Here is a 22005-nt window from a genome sequence, read left to right on the forward strand (position 1 = left end):
GGTTGTCTCATGGGGGGGCTGGGGCGCAGGTTGTGTCATGGGGGAGCAGGTTGTGTCATGGGGGGCTGGGAGGCAGGTTGTGTCATGGGGGGGTTGTGTCATGGCAGGGGGGCAGGTTGTGTCATGGGGGGGCAGGTTGTGTCATGGGGGGGCTGGGGGGCAGGTTGTGTCATGGGGGGAGGTTGTGTCATGGGGGGCAGGTTGTGTCATGGGGGGCAGGTTGTGTCATGGGGGGGCTGGGGGGCAGTTTGTGTCATGGGGGGAGGTTGTGTCATGGCGGGGGGGCAGGTTGTGTCATGGGGGGGCATGTTGTGTCATGGGGGAGCAGGTTGTGTCATGGGGGGCTGGGAGGCAGGTTGTGTCATCGGGGGGTTGTGTCATGGCAGGGGGGCAGGTTGTTTCATGGGGGGCAGGTTGTGTCATGGGGAGGGACAGGTTGTGTCATGGGGGGCATGTTGTGTCATGGGGGGGGCAGGTTGTGTCATGGGGGGAGGTTGTGTCATGTCGGGGGGGCAGGTTGTGTCATGGGGGGCATGTTGTGTCATGGGGGGGCAGGTTGTGTCATGGGGGGCTGGGGGGCAGGTTGTGTCATGGGGGGGGGTTGTGTCATGGGGGGGGGTTGTGTCATGGGGGGGGTTGTGTCATGGCGGGGGTCATGTTGTGTCTTGGTGGCGGGGTTGGTTGGTGGAGTGGATGGAAACTCAAACTGGATGGCGCTCAGATCTCTCTGCCATAAACAATTGCCGTGTTTATAATTATGTATCGTTTTACCTTTTTATTTATTTTTTCATCCCTTGCAAAATCTCATTGTTGCTGATCTGTTGCTGCCTCTTCCCGTCTTACATGTGTTTCTCAGCACGGTGACAATGGGGGGGAGGGGGGGGGATCATGCCTGTGTCATGTGTTATGACACGACCAATCAAAGTCTCCCAATTACCAATTGAAGTCTCCCAAGTTGAAGTCTTCCATTGGAAGCCCATGCAACAGGGTGACAACACAGGAGCAGAGTTTTGAGGTGGGGACAGAGCGTTGTCACCCTATAACAGGAAGTGACCTTCATGGCGGGATCACCGGGGATCGTTTAATTGAAAGCCGCAGATTTACAAATATTGTTGATGCTTTTTATTATTCGCACCCTTTGAAATCTTCCACATCTTGTCATGTTACAACCAAAACCATAAATGCATTTTATTGGGATTTTATGTGATGGACCAACACAAAGTGTCACATAATTGTGAAGTGGAAGGAAAATGATAAATGATACAAATAAATATGTGAAAAGTGTGGGGGAGGGGCATTTGTATGGCGCCCCCCGGAGTCAGTACTTTGTAGAACCCCCTTTCTCTACAAGTCTTTTTGGGGGTGTCTCTACCAGCTTTGCCCATCTAGAGAGGACATTTCTGCCCATTCTTCTTCTTTGTAAAATATCTCAAGCTCTGTCAGATTGGATGGAGAGCGTCTGTGATCAGCAATTTTATTTAAATAGAGTCCACCTGTGTGTCATTTAATCTCAGTATAAATACAGGTGTTCTGTGCAGCCCTCAGAGGTTTGTTAGAGAACCTTAGTGAACAAACAGCATCATGAAGGCCGAGGAACACACCAGACAGGTCAGGGATGAAGTTGTGGAGAAGTATAAAGCAGGGTTGGGTTATAATAAAATCTCCCAAGCTTTGATCATCTCACGGAGCTCTGTTCAATCCATCATCGGAAAATGGAAAGAGTATGGGCACAACTGCCAACCTACCAAGACATGGCCGTCCACCTAAACTGACCGGGCCGGGCAAGGAGAACATTCATCAGAGAAGAGCCAAGAGGTCCATGGTAACTCTGGAGGAGCTGCAGAGATCCACAGCTCAGGGGGGAGAATCTGTCCACAGGACAACTATTAGTCGTCTCTCCACAAATCTGCCCTTTATGGAAGAGTGACAAGAAGAAAGACATTGGAGAAAGAAAGTCATAAGAAGTCCTGTTTGTAGTGTGTGAGAAGCCATGTGGGGGAGGGGGCAGCAAACATGTGGAAGAAGGTGATCTGGTCAGAGGAGACCAAAATTCTACTTTATGGCCTAAAAGCAAAACGCTATGTGTGGGGGAAACTAACACCGCCCATCCCCCGAACACACCATCCCCACTGTGAGACATGGTGGTGGCAGCATCATGTGGTGGGGATGGTTTTCTTCAGCAGGGACAGGGAAGCTGGTCAGAGTTGATGGGAAGATGAATGGAGACAAATACAGGACAATCTTAGAAGAAAACCTGTTAAGAGTCTATATCCCATCCCTCCGTGCTCGCGCCCAAAAGCGATTGCGTACGTAAGTCGCACCCACGCATGTAAACGCACACTGTCTTCGCACCGCACATGTGAGGTATCGCTGCGATCGTTAGAGCGACAGCAATAATTCTAGCGCTAGAACTCCTCTGTAACTCTAAACTGGTAACCTGTAAAAAAAAAAAAGGAGATTTGTGCAAATCGCCTGTGTGCAATTATAAAGCCGTGACAGGTTGGGTATCTATTTACTCGACCGAACGTCATCGTTCATATTATTCATGAAAAGCGGGGTTAACTTTAGCGTTTTTTTTTTTTTTTATTATTATTATTTTAATTCATTAAAATACATTTTTTCCCCAAAAAATTGCATTTGAAAGACATCTTCCACAAATACCATGTGATATAAAATATTGCGCCCGATGGCCGTTTTATTCTCTGGGGTCTCTGCCAAGAAATGTATAATGCTCGGGAGTTGTAAGTCATTTTCTAGAAAGTAATGCAGATTTTTTTTTTTTTACTGGTAAACAAACGAATATTATGAATGATTTATAACACGTGTGACGGTTGCATGGAGTATGTCCGGCTTGCATCGCTCCTTGACGGATCATCTGCCGCCGTCGGGAGTCGCCGGTCTTATCTCCCGGGCCGGTGAGAGCCAATCAATGCCTGCCGCAACTTCCTCCCAACACCCAGGAAGAAAAAAAAATAATTAGAAGCCATCGATCCGGGAGGCGCAGCGCTGAATATTCATAACGTGCCGACTTGACCTTCATCGGAGGGGGGGCGGCGTAGTCACCGATTCCGCTCAGGATTGACCTTCAGCGCCCAATCAAAATACAGGACAGGCGGCGATGTCGGGGGCCACAACAAGTCCATTGCAGTGCCCCCCCCCCGCCCCCATCCCTGCACTGCACTGTTTATTGCTGGTTTTATCTAGGGGTACATAAACAAGGTGTAAGTACTTACCTCATTTCTCGCTTCAGCAGGGTCCCCCACCTCCCATGAAGCCTCCTCTGTAAGGCGCTCCAGGCCGCGGTCGCACTTTTGCTTCCTCCATCCATAGTCCTTGTATTTGATGATGCAGAGGCTCCACCCACAGACTTTCGGGCAGAGAAGGGGACCCCCCAATACAATAAGGCCGGCTTCTCTATGTCACCCATTGCAATGATTCTTTAGTAACTACATGGCAAGATACAGCATTTAAACTAACGCGTTTCGCCTCGAGCCTTAATCATAGCATAGAGTTGTGAACTCCAAATTGTGTCCTGGGGACCAGATGTGGCCCTTTGCTTGTTTTTATTTGGCCACTGAGGCATTAGTCTGGCCACTGACACCAGCAATGGGGCATAATTCCCCCCACTGACACCAATGATGGGGGCACTATTCCTCACACTGGCACCAATGATGGGGCACTATTCCTCCCACTGATACCAATGACGGGGCACTATTCCTCCCACTGACACCAATGATGGGGCACTATTCCTCTCACTGACACCAATGATGGGCACTATTCCTCCTACTGACACCAATGATGGGGCACTATTCCTCCCACTGACACCAATGATGGGGCACTATTCCTCCCACTGATACCAATTGATGGGGCACTATTCCTCCTACTGACACCAATGATGGGGCACTATTCCTCCCACTGACACCAATGATGGGGCACTATTCCTCCCACTGATACCAATGATGGGGCACTATTCCTCTCACTGACACCAATGATGGGGCACTATTCCTCCTACTGACACCAATGATGGGGCACTATTCCTCCCACTGACACCAATGATGGGGCACTATTCCTCTCACTGACACCAATGATGGGGCACTATTCCTCCTACTGACACCAATGATGGGGCACTATTCCTCCCACTGACACCAATGATGGGGCACTATTCCTCCCACTGACACCAATGTTGGGGCACTATTCCTCCCACTGACACCAATGATGGGGCACTATTCCTCTCACTGACACCAATGATGGGGCACTATTCCTCCCACTGACACCAATGATGGGGCACTATTCCTCCCACTGACACCAATGATGGGGCACTATTCCTCTCACTGACACCAATGATGGGGCACTATTCCTCCTACTGACACCAATGATGGGGCACTATTCCTCTCACTGACACCAATGATGGGGCACTATTCCTCCCACTGACACCAATGATGGGGCACTATTCCTCCCACTGACACCAATGATGGGGCACTATTCCTCTCACTGACACCAATGATGGGGCACTATTCCTCCCACTGACACCAATGATGGGGCACTATTCCTCCACTGACACCAATGATGGGACACTATTCCTCCCACTGACACCAATGATGGGGCACTATTCCTCCCACTGACACCAATGATGGGGCACTATTCCTCCCACTGACACCAATGATGGGGCACTATTCCTCCCACTGACACCAATGATGGGACACTATTCCTCCCACTGACACCAATGATGGGGCACTATTCCTCTCACTGACACCAATGATGGGGCACTATTCCTCCTACTGACACCAATGATGGGGCACTATTCCTCTCACTGACACCAATGATGGGGCACTATTCCTCCTACTGACACCAATGATGGGGCACTATTCCTCCCACTGACACCAATGATGGGGCACTATTCCTCTCACTGACACCAATGATGGGGCACTATTCCTCCTACTGACACCAATGATGGGGCACTATTCCTCCCACTGACACCAATGATGGGGCACTATTCCTCCCACTGACACCAATGATGGGGCACTATTCCTCCCACTGACACCAATGACGGGGCACTATTCCTCTCACTGACACCAATGTTGGGGCACTATTCCTCCCACTGACACCAATGATGGGGCACTATTCCTCCCACTGACACCAATGATGGGGCACTATTCCTTCCACTGATACCAATGATGGGGCACTATTCCTCCCACTGACACCAATGATGGGGCACTATTCCTCCCACTGACACCAATGATGGGGCACTATTCCTCCCACTGACACCAATGATGGGGCACTATTCCTCTCACTGACACCAATGATGGGGCACTATTCCTCCTACTGACACCAATGATGGGGCACTATTCCTCTCACTGACACCAATGATGGGGCACTATTCCTCCCACTGATACCAATGATGGGGCACTATTCCTCCCACTGACACCAATGATGGGGCACTATTCCTCCCACTGATACCAATGATGGGGCACTATTCCTCCCACTGACACCAATGATGGGGCACTATTCCTCCCACTGATACCAATGATGGGGCACTATTCCTCCCACTGACACCAATGATGGGGCACTATTCCTCCCACTGATACCAATGATGGGGCACTATTCCTCCCACTGACACCAATGATGGGGCACTATTCCTCCCACTGATACCAATGATGGGGCACTATTCCTCCCACTGACACCAATGATGGGGCACTATTCCTCCCACTGACACCAATTATGGGGCACTATTCCTCCCACTAATACCTCTCATCAGCGTGTCACCCATCGGCCCAGCATGAGATTTATTCTTCTCTGTGACCCCGGTTTATAGGAAGAAGCTGCAGGACGCTGGCTGTTGGCCCGCCCCCTCCTGTCCCAGGTGCCTCGGTGTACCTCGGAGTCCCGAACAATAAAGACGTCAACACTCTGCAGACCGCCAGACACAGCAACCAACCCCTCCCCCCTCTGTGTACATAAAGGGCGACTCCACTGAGCGATGCTCAGGCTTAATTAGGACTTTTAATTGCTAATCATCTCCCAATAGGATTAGTGCCGTTATCTATTAATTATCCGCAGAGCCGCGTGTTTGGCTACGAGGAGAAGGGAACGCCAACGTACGCCGCCACTTCATTATGTGCTGCCAGGAGGGGGAGACTGCGAGACCTCGTTATCTGCAGATGTCCGTCTGTGTGCGGTCCTGACTACTGCGCCGCACCCCCCCCCCCCACCCCCCATCTTATCCATTGTACTAGTCACTGGTTTCCTTATTTATAGATACAATGTAACTATTTAATCACTGGACCTCCAGAAGATTTACCCCCTTCATGACCAGGCCATTTTTTGATATACTGCGCTACTTTAACTGGTAATTGCACGTTCATGCAACACTGCACCCAAATTACATTTATATCATTTTTTTCACACAGATCGAGGTTTATTTTGGTTTAAAAACATTGATCAGACAGGAGATAGAGAGATACAAAGTAACATTGTTTATAAACATTGATCAGACAGGAGATATAGAGATACAAAGTAACATTGTTTATAAACATTGATCAGGCAGGAGATAGAGAGATACAAAGTAACATTGTTTATAAACATTGATCAGGCAGGAGATAGAGAGATACAAAGTAACATTGTTTATAAACATTGATCAGGCAGGAGATAGAGAGATACAAAGTAACATTGTTTATAAACATTGATCAGACAAGAGATAGAGAGATACAAAGTAACATTGTTTATAAACATTGATCAGACGGGAGATAGAGAGATACAAATTAACATTGTTTAAAAACATTGATCAGACGGGAGATAAGTAGGGGTATGCCCTTGATAAGGCCTTTAGGGGTCCTTCTATAAAACAATGTTATGCCCATGATCAGGCCATACCACTGCTTTATAAAAGGGCCCATGTCCAGTTAGGTTTAGATTTAGAACATTCCGTCGGAACATTGATTTGACGACCCTCCATTAGATCTGGAGATCCTCCATTGGATTTGGTGACCCCCTCATGAGATCCTCCATTGCATCTGGTGACCCTCTGTGGCATTCACGGATTCTCCATTGGATCTGATGACCTTCCATGGGATCCAAGGATCCTCCATTGGATCTGGTGACCCTCCATGGGATCCGAGGATCCTCCATTGGATCTGATGACCCTCTATGGGATAAGAGGATCCTCCATTGGATCTGATGACCCTCCATGGGATCCGGGGATCCTCCATTGGATCTGGTGACTCTCTGTGGCATTCACAGATCCTCCATTGGATCTGATGACCTTCCATGGGATCCGAGGATCCTCTATTGGATCTGATGACCCTCCATGGGATCCAGGGATCCTCCATTGGATCTGATGACCCTCCATGGGATCCTCAGATCCTCCATTGGATCTGATGACCCTCCATGGGATCCGGGGATCCTCCATTGGATCTGGTGACCCTCTGTGGCATTCACGGATCCTCCATTGGATCTGATGACCCTCCATGGGATCCTCAGATCCTCCATTGGATCTGATGACCCTCCATGGGATCCGAGGATCCTCCATTGGATCTGATGACCCTCCATGGGATCCTCAGATCCTCCATTGGATCTGATGACCCTCCATGGGATCCTCAGATCCTCCATTGGATCTGGTGACCCTCTGTGGCATTCACGGATCCTCCATTGGATCTGATGACCTTCCATGGGATCTGAGGATCCTCCTTCGGATCTGATGACCCTCCATGGGATCCGGGGATCCTCCATTGGATCTGATGACCCTCCATGGGATCCGAGGATCCTCCATTGGATCTGATGACCCTCCATGGGATCCCGGGATCCTCCATTGGATCTGGTGACCCTCTGTGGCATTCACGGATCCTCCATTGGATCTGATGACCCTCCATGGGATCCGGGGATCCTCCATTGTATCTGATGACCCTCCATGGGATCCGGGGATCCTCCATTGTATCTGATGACCCTCCATGGGATCCGGGGATCCTCCATTGGATCTGATGACTCTCCACGGATCTGAGCATCCTCCATTGGATCTGATGACACTCTATGGAATCTGGGGACCCTTCATTGTATCTAGTGACTCTACATGGGATTAGGGGATCCACCATTGAATCTGGTGACCCTCTATTGTACCCGAAGGTCCCCTTCCCCGCTACTCCAGCCATATCCACACATCTGCCAGGACAGAATTGTAAGTGCTAATCGTGCGTTTCCTCAGCATACAATCCTGACGGTGCAGAGCGAGGACAAGGCAGACGGGATTTGTACGGCTTCATGCCTCTCCTCGTCACACAGAACTTATCGCCCCCCGGAGACACATAAACAGGAAGATTTTATGATGATCAATGACAGGAGCCATGTTGGCTGTACAAATGTCAGATATGATCTTAATGGTGAAGAGGAGGAAGATGGGAGATAATTCTCACCGCCGTCATCTCGCCAATTCTTCGCTAAATTCCGCCGTCCTGGGATGACTGCCGGAATCTTCTGCTGATTTTTGATGTTTCATATTATCACAGCTGGGGGTTGGGAGACGTCCCTGGAAAAGGGGGTGAGGTGTCACATTTGGGGGTCAGAATTATATTTAATAATGACAACAGGCCTGATATAAGAAGGTCAAAATTACGTTTTATTCTGGATAATATCGCCTTTTATCCCACGTATTTGTACAGATGAGAATCGCCAAAAACGCAATTCCCTTTAAAGTGTACCTGTCTAAGAGCAAACACATCGATGAGCCTTTTCTGTGCACCTCTCTGATTTATCTTCACTTTATTAGCCTCATGGCTGAGCCATGTCAATTAACCCAAATTGTTATGGGATACATTGTATAGAAGTACAGGGGCTCTTATATGATGTGATTGGTGTGGAATGATGGGACTTGTAGTTCTCAGTAGCCCGGTTTGCTGTATCAGATGTGATATAACGATGGTTTTCTTGTCTCTCTGCAGGCATACAGCTTTGCCATCGGGACTTGGCCTAAGAACGGACTTCTAGACATGAACAAAGGCATGAGTCTCCAGCACATAGGGCGGCCACACAGCGGCATAGGTGAGTGCCGAGTCTTCCTTTTACTAAATTACTTTGTTTACTACCTGTGACAGGTAAGTGATCAATTGTGTGCCGTAGGTCTGATGGTGTTTATTGGAAACACATAGTAAGGCTGGCCGTAGAATGTTTAAATCTAGCCGGTTCCTGCTGAGTTGGCCAAAATTTGAGCTGTGGGGGGCCCTGCAAACCGACTCTGCAAAAGTCAATTGAAAAGGCAAATGAGTCGCGTCAAATATTATTGGCTGAACAGTGACGGCATCCTATCAGACGTATCCTCCTATCAGACGTATCCTCTTATCAGACGTATCCTCCTCTCAGACGTATCCTCCTCTCAGACGTATCCTCCTATCAGACGTATCCTCCTATCAGACGTATCCTCCTATCAGACGTATCCTCCTATCAGACTTATCCTCCTATCAGACGTATCCTCCTATCAGACTTATCCTCCTATCAGACTTATCCACCTATCAGACGTATCCTCCTATCAGACGTATCCTCCTATCAGACGTATCCTCCTATCAGACGTATCCTCCTATCAGACGTATCCTCTTATCAGATGTATCCTCTTATCAGATGTATCCTCCTATCAGACTTATCCTCCTATCAGACGTATCCTCCTATCAGACGTATCCTCTTATCAGACGTATCCTCTTATCAGACGTATCCTCCTATCAGACGTATCCTCCTATCAGACGTATCCTCTTATCAGACGTATCCTCTTATCAGACGTATCCTCCTATCAGACTTATCCTCCTATCAGACGTATCCTCGTTATCAGACGTATCCTCTTTATCAGACGTATCCTCTTTATCAGACGTATCCTCTTTATCAGACGTATCCTCTTATCAGACGTATCCTCCTAACAGACGTATCCTCTTATCAGACGTATCCTCCTATCAGACGTATCCTCCTAACAGACGTATCCTCTTATCAGACGTATCCTCCTATCAGACGTATCCTCCTATCAGACGTATCCTCTTTATCAGACGTATCCTCCTATCAGACGTATCCTCCTATCAGACGTATCCTCCTAACAGACGTATCCTCTTATCAGACGTATCCTCTTATCAGACGTATCCTCCTATCAGACGTATCCTCCTATCAGACGTATCCTCTTTATCAGACGTATCCTCCTATCAGACGTATCCTCCTAACAGACGTATCCTCTTATCAGACGTATCCTCTTATCAGACATATCGTCCTGATAGACGTATCGTCCTGATAGACGTATCCTCTTATCAGACATATCGTCCTGATAGACGTATCGTGTTATCGGATATATCTTCCCATCAGATGTATCGTACGTATCGTCTTATTGGATGTATCGTCCTATCGGATTTATCGTCCCCTCAGATGTATCGTCCCATCAAATGCATCGCCTTATCAAACATATCTATCAGAAATATAATCCTATCAGACTTATTGTCCCATCATATTTATGGTCCTATCAGACATATTGTTCTATCAGATGTATAATTCTGTCAGAAATCGTCCTATCAGATGCATCATCCTATCAAACGTATCGTCCTGTAAGAAATCATCCTATCACATCTATTGTCCTATCAGAAGCAATCACTATTTGGCTTCACCACTGTATTCCGGCCGGCATGGGCACCACGGATTCTGGTGAATCTCATATCCGGCAGCGGGGATTCTTGGTGTGGTGGACGGGAATCTCCGCCTTGCAGGTGGTGACTGCGGTGCATCAGAACATGCCATGCAGAAATATTATATGTATTGTTTTTAATACATTAGAACATAATAAGGTTGTTTACTCTGTCTTTGCATGTCGGGACCCTTCGGGGTAAGACCACGCTATATTAAGATTCCTCTCAATTCAAGAAGCAGTGTAGAAGGGATGTAGTAGAAGTGTAGTAGGTCTGTAGTAATGGTGTGAGAGTGGTGTAGTAGTGATATAGTAACAGTGTAGTTGTGGTGAAGTGGGGATGTAGTAGTAGTGGTGTTGGCAGTCATTGGCCTCAATGATAGCCGGCAGCAGTATGAGGTACCGGCGGTAGAGCCAACTATACAGTGTAAATGTCTGTCAGCTCAGCAAGTGACCTCATTGTCATTTCATCGGTTTCGTGTGTCGGCCAGGCGGGCGATAATATTATTCCAATAGGGAGATTTCCCCCAAATGGCTTCATCAGGCCGGATCACCAGATTGAACTGTTTACTGTATGGACACAAATATGTCCGGGATTTGCACATTGCCGACCCTCTGATCTCGGAGATGTCTGACATCTATACAGCAAATGAAGAATTTGGGTGATTCTGCCACCACTGAGTCCTCCTCGTTATTTGTAACGCCTACGCCTTGTAGAAGGGGGGGAGGGGCCTGAAACGTGTCGTTGTTCTTGTTGTGAATTAATACCACAATTAGTAGTCTTTGGGCTCTCAGACCGTTTCTTTTTTTTTGGCGCTTCCGTTACATTTTATACATCTAGATATTTATTGCCATGTTTCTGTTGTCACGGTGACAGGAAGTGAGGATAATTCTCTGTGACGGAGGCAGTAAAAACCCAGCAGAGGTTCTAATGCTCCCCCTCCCCCGACTTATATTACTTTACATTCCCGATACATCTGGACCCCATCAGGACAATCTTAGAGAATTATTGGACCCGCGGCTAATCTCTGATATTAATGAAGCATTGTGTGGCCGGCGGGTGTTGGGATCAGTGCGGAAGCGGACGTGGGTCGGCGATGAACCACATAGGTGCCGAGACCGGTGACATCTGCCGGCGATCGTCGTCAGACAAACGGTTAATCTTTTTTTTTTTTTTTTTTCTCCTTAGCCTCTAACCACAAAAACTCTTCAATCAATAGATGTTAAGGAGATGAATTATTTAAATCTCAGCAGCATTTAATTAGAGAGACTGTTCTGAGGGATGGCTCTGCCGGAGTTATTGACAGCAATTGCATTAAAATTTGGTTTGGGCTTGGAGTGGGCATTCATTTAACGGGCGTGTGGGGACGGCCCGGGAGGAGGCGGTCGGGCGGGCGAGTGGGTGGGCGAGGAAACGGAGAGAAAGTGCAAATTAGATGCATCCCGATATCATCTCTTCATCCACCCTGAACAACATGCGATGTGAAAAACGTTTCGTCATTTATTTTTATTATCAGATGATCCAGACTCCGTTCCGAGACGCGTTCTGGTTCTTGGGGAACAGCAAACCCGAGGCGGCATTTACTTCATTGGAGGAGAGGAAAGTGTCTGGATTGCCCAACACAACCCCCCCCCCCCACGCCCCCGACACCCCCCACGCCCGTGTTTATATGGCCTCAATCTACGCTTGGCCAACACTTTATAGAAATGTAATTAGTGAGGTTGAAGTTCATTGATTTATACAAATTAGGAAAATAATAAATCAATAACTCAAAAACCAGGTTCCTTAAACCCATGACTGATCCGGAGACGTGGTCCAAATTCCTCCAACAATGGAAAAGAAAAAAAAACCTCCCTCATCCCCCTCTAAGGCAAGGGCGTCACACTGCATTTCCTCGAGGGCCTCATCAGCAATATGGTTGCCCTCAAAGGGGCCGTTGTATCTGTAAGTCCTTGTACACACGGGTCGGACATTCTGACAACCAAATCTGACAGATTTTGTCCGAAACTGTTGCATACACACGGTCGGACAAAGTTGTCGGAAAATCCGATCGTTCAGAACGTGATGACGTCATTTCGTTACGATGGGACTACGTTCAGGCTAGTAGCCAATAGCTTTGGTGTAGGAATTTGATCTGAGCATGCGTGGCACTTTGTCCGATCGGAGTTCTCTACAAACGATCTGAAAAAGTCCGATCGGATCGTGTTGTCGGAAAATTTTATAGCCCAGCTCTAAAACTTTGTTGGTCGGATATTCCGACGGTAACACTCCGATGGAGCCCGTCGGAATGTCCTACCGTGTGTACAAGGGCCAAGATAATTTTCAAATTATCCAGGGCTTTTTTTTTTTCCTCTCAGAGAATAGGTGTAGGAACTCAAGGCCCCCCCCCCCCCTCCCCAAGCCGAACCATGGAACGGTGGGCGTGGCCAAATTGAACAGTGGGAGGATCTTAACCACTACAATACCGGGGCACTTCCGCCTCCTTCCTTCCCAGACCAATTTTCAGCTTTCAGCGCTCTCGCACTTTCAAGTGACAATTGCGCGGTCGTGCTACGCTGTACCCAAATGGGATTTTTATCATTTTGTTCGCACAAATAGAGCTTTATTTTGGTGGTATTTATTCACGACTCTATTTTTTGCGATATAAGCAAAACATTAGCGGAAATTTGGGGGAAAAAAACAATATTTTCCTCTTTCTATTTTAAAAAAAATCCAATAAAATCGAATTTTGTCATAAATTTAAGTCAAATTGTATTCTGCTACATGTTTTTGGTAAAAAAAAAAAAAATTCAGTTAAGTGTCTAATAATTGGTTTGTGTGATCGCTGACATATGTACGCAAATAATCATGTACAGATGTGTGCAGGTGAGCACGGACATATGTGTGCAGATAATCATTGGGACATGTGATTTTAGTGGGACATATGTGGGAGGGGCAGGTGTTTTTATTATTTGGGGACATGTGTGTTTTGGGGACATTGTGTTGGAACATTTGTTTTTATTATTTGGGGACATGTATTTTTATTATTTGGGGACATGTGTGTTTTGGGGAGATTGTGTTGGGACATTTGTTTTTATTATTTGGGGACGTGTGTTTTGGGGACATGTGTGTTTTATACTGGATTGGTGATCAGTGGCTAAAAAGCTGTAAAACACAGCTCATACTCACTGATCGCCAGCCGGCTGCAGCGATCCGCTTTCCTCAGCGACAACTTACGTGTGAGGAGAGGAGAGCCGATTGCCTAGCAACCGGCTCTGTGTTTACATCACATGATGGCTGTGATTGGACACGGGCCATCATGTGATCAGGAGGGCCAATCACAGAGCCCTCCTGCCGATCGGAGATGCGCCATGTCCGGGTGACACGAGCGCATCGGGATCATGCCGCTGCGCGGGCACAATCCCCCTCCTTCTAAAGGACGTTCCTGAACATCCACTCAGAAGGAGAGGGTACCCACCTGGCCGTATATGTACATTGGCAAGGTGGGAAGTAGTTAAAGGGAGCTCTATGTCCCAAGTGTAGGGTTCAGGGGTGCTCTACTATTATTATACAGGATTTATATAGCGCCAACAGTTTGCATAGTGCTTTACAACATGAGGGCAGACAGTACACTTACAATACAAATCAATACAGGATTTACAAAAGTGCAGCTTCAGGGCTTGCCCTATGCCAGTGATGGTGAACCTTGGCACCCCAGATGTTTTGGAACTACATTTCCCATGATGCTTATGCACTCTGCAGTGTAGTTGAGCATCATGGGAAATGTAGTTCCAAAACATCTGGCGGGCCAAGGTTTGCCATCACTGCCCTATGCACAGCATGCAAAGTTCAGGGGTGTGCTGTGTACAGAGTGCAGGGTTCAGCTCTTTTTTTTTACAATGAACAGACAAAAACAGGCTGGCGCCAGGAAACTGGGACATCTATTGCACTAAGAACCTTGTGAAGGTCCTGCAAGAGCCCAAAGAGCAGCTGTGTGGATGAGCATACTAGGATGTGTGTGAATGCAAGTAAAACATTCAGGAGCAACCACAATTGAAAGCGCTGACCGGGACAGTCTTGAAAGGAAAAACAGTCCAATAATTAAAACGTTCAATGAGCCAGGAAGCAAAGGAGGGACTGGGAGGCAGTCGGAGCAGCCCTGACCAGAGCTGGTGGACGGGAACACCGGGAACGTGATACAATCGGGGAACGCAGGTCCAAGAAGAAGCACAACTGGTGGAGAGCAAGCTGAGGAGAGTAGAGAGGGGAGATAGCCGTCGTCTTGACTATACGTATTGGGGCGTGGCCCTTCGTCAGGACATTCACGCTCGGGTGTTCCCGTCCACCAGCTCCGGTCGGTGGCCGCTCCGTCTTCCTCTCGGTCCGCCACACATTATTGGGGATGCGATAGAGGCTCCACACTGTCCATCCGGCTCTGCACACGCCGGCTTCCCTCTTCCTAGTAACATCCAGGAACACATGCAGGTTTTGCCATCGCAGCACTGCCCCACCAAGCCAGTCCACCACCGACTGTTGCTTAAGGTACTTTCTCAGTGATGAGCATCTGTGCAAGGAGATATCTAGACAATTGTTCATCCAATCATGTTATTATTATTATCGGCACATGCTTTTATCTCATTGAATGTTTTAATTATTGGACTGTTTGTCCTTTCAAGGCTATCCCGATCAGCGCTTTCAATTGTGGTTGCTCCTGAAGCTCTTTCTCACAGGCTTTCCACAGCTCACTGATGGTTATAAAGAACAAAAAGTCCCGGGTGCAAGGGCCACATCAGCTGGCCTGTTGGGTTTGTATTCGGTCCATGGGGGCCTTCTGTTTGACATATGATGCCCTAAGGCAATCATATATTTAAAACCGGATTGAGAGACCCCAGCACTGGTTACAAGGCCGTGTGTTTTGGTCAAAATGTAATAGCTTATACCTCATATTTCACCAGATTTAGTTGTATGGTGCACACAGAGGTTGTTTATAGACGTTGACGATGTGTGGAGATACCTGTGTAATCTGATTGTTGTGTGATTGTTCTTATGAAATCCTGTGTACACCGCTATACGAGGGGGGTGCTGATATGTATTGAGCCTTACCTAGAAAAAATTTAACAAGGAAGCTGTAACTGCCCCACTATTCTACATATTCCCCCAGGAAGTCAATCCACCTGCAACATCTGCCCTGCTGCTTCTTAAAGAGGAAGTAAACCCTGATGAGTTGACTTCCTCGTTCATTCCCTGCAAAGGTAAAGCATAATAGACTACTATGCATCGCATCGCATAGTAGTCCATTATGTGTCACTTACCTGACACAGGAGCCAGCAAAGTCACCGCTGTCCCCTGTAGTCCGCCGCATCCATCTTCTTGGTGGGGTCTTGCAGCTCCGCCGCTGTCATTCGGCGAAGCCGCGATGACGTCACTCCCGCGCATGCGCACTGGAGCCGACACGCGCGGCAGCTCCGTCGTTGAGAATGCATGCGCCGTAGACAGCGGTGCCTGTTTTCGGGCAAATATCTCCTAAACCATATAGGTTTAGGAGATATTTCTTGGACCTACAGGTAAGCCTTAATCTAGGCTTACCTGTAGGTCAAAGTGGTTTGTAAGGGTTTACAACCACTTTAAGTCCCTGCAAATAAAATTCTTCCGACTGCTGGTGTAACCACTCATTTGCAGCATTCGTTGACCCTTGAACATTGTTGTCCTTTTAGGTGTTTTTTTGAGACTGGGGAGCAGATGATAGTCAGAAGGAGCCAGGTCGGGCAAATAGGGTGGATGGGGCATCACTTGAAAGCTTAAGGAGGTCAGATTTGCCATTGTTTCACCTGCAGCGTGTGACGAGGCGTTGTCATGTAGCAGAACGACACCTTTGGAGAGCTTTCCTCATTGTTTTTCCTTGATATTTTCCCCCAACTTCGTCAATGAAGCACAGTAATATGTTGCATTGATGGTTGAACCCTTTTTGGAGGTAGTCCACCAGCAGAAGTCCCTTCTTATCTCAAAAAACTGTTGCCATTTCTGCATTGACCTTTGCACACGGAACTTCTTTGGCCTTGGGGAACCACTGTGCCCCCATTCCTTAGACTGTTCCTTTGTCTCAGCATCATAACAGTAGATCCATGTCCCATCACCAGTTACCAGGAAATCTGACTTATTTCTTGAAAAATGTTCCAAAACAGCCACCGATGTCTCCACACGTTTCCTCTTTTGTTCGGTTGTCAAAAGTTTTGGGATCCACTTTGCTGCAAGCTTTCTCAGTTCCAAGTCGTTATGGATAATGGCGCCAACTCTCTCACGTGATATTCCCAGATATGTAGCAATGCTTTTGGCTAATTTTCGGCAGTCCTCCATGATCATATCATGGATGGCTTTCCACATTTGCAGGCACAGAGACAGAAACAAGCCTTCCACTGGATTTCTCACTTTCAACAAAGAAATGGCCAGTTTTAAAATTGACAACCCAACGTTTTAACTGTTGCATGTGAAGGGATGACTGTCACCCAAAGTTTGTGACATTTCTTCGGGGATCTGCATCATACCTTTCCCTTGGAGAAACAGGAACTTGATTATGGTCTTATGCTCTTCCACGTTGAATTTTTCTGGAGGTGCTGTCATGTTCATTTTGGACCTGAAAAAGAAAGATGAGCTAAAGTCATGGGTAGTTGATTTTTGAAAGATTGAATATAGACAAATTGGCCAGTACACCCGGCAATTTACAGCTTCCTAGCTCAGTTTTTTCTGGGTAAGGCTCAATACTTTTCAACACCCCCACTCGTACATGCTTGTAAAAACTTTACATAGGAAAGGACTCCTGGTTGTATTAAAATATATGTTCAAGCTAGCCAACTGCATCAAAGTGGTCCCTCTATGGCCTTCTAAATCAAAGCGATCCCTCTCTGACCATCTGCGTCCATATGATCCCTCTCTGACCATCTGCGTCAGATTGATCCCTCCCTGACCATCTGCATCAGATTGATCCCTCTCTGACCATCTGCGTCAGATTGATCCCTCTCTGACCATCTGCGTCAGATTGATCCCTCTCTGACCATCTGCGTCAGATTGATCCCTCTCTGACCATCTGCGTCAGATTGATCCCTCTCTGACCATCTGCGTCAGATTGATCCCTCTCTGACCATCTGCGTCAGATTGATCCCTCTCTGACCATCTGCGTCAGATTGATCCCTCTCTGACCATCTGCGTCAGATTGATCCCTCTCTGACCATCTGCGTCAGATTGATCCCTCTCTGACCATCTGCATTAGTGACCCCTCTCCGACCAGTTGCATCAAAGTAATCCCTTTCTGGCCAACTGCATCAGTGACCCCTCTCTGGCCAACTACATCAAAGTGATCCCTTTCTGGCCAACTACATCAACTGGCCAACTGCATCAAAGTGATCCCTCTCTGGCCAACTACATCAAAGTGATCCCTCTCTGGCCAACTACATCAAAGTGATCCCTCTCTGGCCAACTACATCAAAGTGATCCCTCTCTGGCCAACTGCATCAGTGACCCCTCTCTGATCAGTTGCATCAAAGTGATCCCTCTATGGCCAACTGCATCAACTGCATCAACTGGCCAACTGCATCAAAGTGATCCCTCTCTGGCCAACTGCATCAACTGGCCAACTGCATAAAAGTGATCCCTCTCTTGCCAACTGCATCAACTGCATCAACTGGCCAACTGCATTAAAGTGATCCCTCTCTGGCCAACTGCATCAACTGACCAACTGCATTAAAGTGATCCCTCTCTGGCCAACTGCATCAACTGGCCAACTGCATCAAAGTGATCCCTCTCTGGCCAACTGCATCAACTGGCCAACTGCATTAAAGTGATCCCTCTCTGGCCAACTGCATCAACTGCATCAACTGGCCAACTGCATCAAAGTGATCCCTCTCTGGCCATCTACATCAAAGTGATCCCTCTATGGCCAACAGCATCAAAGTGATCCCTCTCTGGCCAACTACATCAAAGTGATCCCTCTCTGGCCAACTACATCAAAGTGACCCCTCTCTGGCCAACTGCAAACAATTAGCAATTTAGTTCTTCCTGAACAAGGAAAAACGGGTCTGGAATAAGTGACCAAGGTGATGTGGTCTTATTCATGGCTGAGAGTAGAAGCACATGTTCCCTCACTCCCTCTTGGCTCCCATACTTGAACAGCATTTACCATTCCTGTTTAAAGCCATGATATACTGTCCTTTGGAGAAGTCAGAGGCCATGAGGGATGACAGAACTCTCATCAACTGGTGTATCAGGAGCTGCTGCCCCCCCCCCCCCTCCATATCTTCAAATTAGCTGAGATATTTGAGATCTAATTAACCAAAGAGCCCAGAGTCTCCCTATACTGAGCTCCATCTCCCAACCGCTGGAGATAACTCAACTGCGTTTTCATAAATCTTTTCTGGCACAGGGGTTGATGGCGCTTCTGGCTCGGGCCTTTGCCTGGAACATCTCCATGAAAGCCTTTGTCACAGGTTCAACTGGTGACCCGGCCACCCCATCCCCTTTTCTTTAGGAGGTAGTTATGGGGTTTCCAGTTATAATTAAGTCATAATATCTATCACTTGTCACCCTCTGCTATGCGCGAGTCCTTCCCCGAGTGTGTTTTACCTCCATTCCGCAGCTTGGGATGCAGCCCATTACACACTGAGAGTTCCCAGCACTGTGCAATCAATGCTTTAATTGATACTTCATGCAGTTAATGTATCCCAGAAATGAGTAATATCCTCTCCTCGTACTAGTCCTGCGGTGACACTGAGGTATGGCGTATTCGCTGTGTCTCTTCACTGCGATCTGCCGCTTAATGCAGTGCCGCGAGTTTATCTTCGTCCCGGGATGTTATCGATAGTGCGGCCTTTGTTACTCCCTTCCAGAAAGTGGCAAAACCCGGAGACCATCACTCTCCCTGTCACTTACCGCTTGCCAGTCTGTCGTGTCCACCGCAGGAGTGCTGCCTGTTTTATCTCACACTGTCCATAAACTGTGTCCTATTGATTACCCAGCATTGCTGAATTCATTAAAACCACTTCAAGGGGGCCTGTCATAGAACAGAAACGGCAATCATTACAGGAGCTCAAGGTTCATGCACATCATGTGAGGAAACTGGTGATGGCCGGCAGCCCAGAAATCGGAGGTCTGCCATCCCTCAGGGAAATGCAGCCACCATGTCCACCAGTATGATTATTCTGGACCCCCAAATGTCAGTGTGTCATTATTCTGGACCCCCAAATGTCAGTGTGTCATTGTTCTGGACCCCCAATTGCTGGTATATTATTATTCTGGATCCCCATTGTCAGTGTGTCGTTGTTCTGGACCCCCGATTGCTGGTATATTATTATTCTGGATCCCCTATTTCAGTGTGTCTTTATTCTAGACCCCCAAGTGCCAGTATATTATTATTCTGGGCCCCCTATTGTCAGAGTGTCTTTATTCTGGACCCCCCAGATGTCAGTGTCATTGTTTTGGACCCCCAAATGTCAGTGTGTCACTGTTCTGCTCCCCCAAGTGTCAGGGTGTCATTGTTCTGGGACCCCCAAGTGTCAGTGTGTCATTGTTCTGGGACCCCCGAGTGTCATTGTTCTGGGACCCCCAAGTGTCAGTGTGTCATTGTTCTGGACCCCCAAGTGTCAGTGTGTCATTGTTCTGGGACCCCCAAGTGTCAGTGTGTCATTGTTCTGGGACCCCCAAGTGTCAGTGTGTCATTGGTCTGGACCCCCAAGTGTCGGTGTGTCATTGGTCTGGACCCCCAAGTGTCAGGGTGTCATTGTTCTGGAACCCCCAAGTGTCATTGTTCTGGGACCCCCAAGTGTCAGTGTGTCATTGTTCTGGACCCCCAAGTGTCGGTGTGTCATTGCTCTGGGACCCCCAAGTGTCGGTGTGTCATTGCTCTGGGACCCCCAAGTGTCGGTGTGTCATTGCTCTGGGACCCCCAAGTGTCAGGGTGTCATTGCTCTGGAACCCCCAAGTGTCAGGGTGTCATTGCTCTGGGACCCCCGAGTGTCAGGGTGTCATTGTTCTGGACCCCCAAGTGTTGGTGTGTCATTGCTCTGGGACCCCCAAGTGTCGGTGTGTCATTGCTCTGGGACCCCCAAGTGTCAGTGTGTCATTGCTCTGGGACCCCCAAGTGTCAGGGTGTCATTGCTCTGGAACCCCCAAGTGTCAGGGTGTCATTGCTCTGGGACCCCCGAGTGTCAGGGTGTCATTGTTCTGGACCCCCAAGTGTTGGTGTGTCATTGCTCTGGGATCCCCCAAGTGTCAGTGTGTCATTGTTCTGGGACCCCCAAGTGTAATTTTTCTGGACCCCCAAGTGTCAGTGTGTCATTGTTCTGGGACCCCCAAGTGTCAGTGTGTCATTGTTCTGGGACCCCCAAGTGTCAGTGTGTCATTGTTCTGGGACCCCCAAGTGTCAGTGTGTCATTGTTCTAGACCCCAAGTGTCAGTGTGTCATTGATCTGGACCTCCAAGTGTTGGTGTGTCATTGCTCTGGGACCCCCAAGTGTCAGTGTGTCATTGTTCTGGGACCCCCAAGTGTCAGTGTGTCATTGTTCTGGGACCCCCCAAGTGTCAGTGTGTCATTGCTCTGGGACCCCCAAGTGTCAGTGTGTCATTGCTCTGGGACCCCCAAGTGTCAGTGTGCCATTGCTCTGGGACCCCCAAGTGTTGGTGTGTCATTGCTCTGGGACCCCCCAAGTGTCAGGAGCCCCCTAAGAAATACTATGAAATTCATTGAAGAACGGTCAGCTGAAGGTTACCCTGGGAATGATTATAGAATCGGCCGCCCACTATTCTCACCCTGATCGGGTCAGATTATACCGGATGAATAAATTGGGAAATGTCCGAGTGTCTGCTCGGGATAATAAATATTGATAGACGGACAAGTGAGGTCTCCTATCCAGAATAACTTTTATCCACATATAAAGCTGAACATTTAGAGGCATACACAGAGTCCCCCATGACGTCCTCCCTCTCTGGTGACAGACTCCGGCGCGGAGATGGAAGGCCGCGATGCCGGTCTCGGAGATGAATCATTAGCGATAACACTAATGAATAAACAGCACTGATAGGGACCACTGATGGATTTTGGACATTATTCCTGAATGCGGCGGTTTGGAGAATTTTGGCATGTCACTGGGGGATGATGTAAGTCGCGTGTTCATTTAACCAAGTGGGACTAATGGCTGATGACATCATGAGAGGAGAGAGATTATAGAAATGGATGGAAGATTCCCAGCCAGAGCCATCTGTCCTTCCTGAGAGGAGGGAGATGGATCTACACAGACAGACACATCACATCAGTGCCAGGCCTGCCGGGGGCCCTCTGTGTGAGGACTGACTCTCTGATGACTAGGAGGAACTGTAAGTCCCAGCAAGCCCCACTAAGAGAGAAGAG

General features: G+C 48.1%; 1 protein-coding gene across 1 annotated transcript in view; it reads left to right on the forward strand.

Annotated features, from left to right (window-relative positions):
• ERI3 (ERI1 exoribonuclease family member 3) overlaps nt 1-22005 on the forward strand; it is a gene marked incomplete in the record, with an annotated part of 403278 nt that overhangs the window by 226090 nt on the left and 155183 nt on the right. Inside the window, 1 exon segment of the mRNA XM_077450748.1 lies at nt 8928-9027. Within this exon segment, the coding sequence (XP_077306874.1) occupies nt 8928-9027 (100 nt within the window).

Source organism: Lithobates pipiens, unplaced genomic scaffold (assembly GCF_037356315.1).
Source record: "Lithobates pipiens isolate NorthernLeopardFrog02 unplaced genomic scaffold, aLitPip1_a1.2 Scaffold_23, whole genome shotgun sequence".
Classification (NCBI taxonomy): Eukaryota; Metazoa; Chordata; class Amphibia; order Anura; family Ranidae; genus Lithobates; species Lithobates pipiens.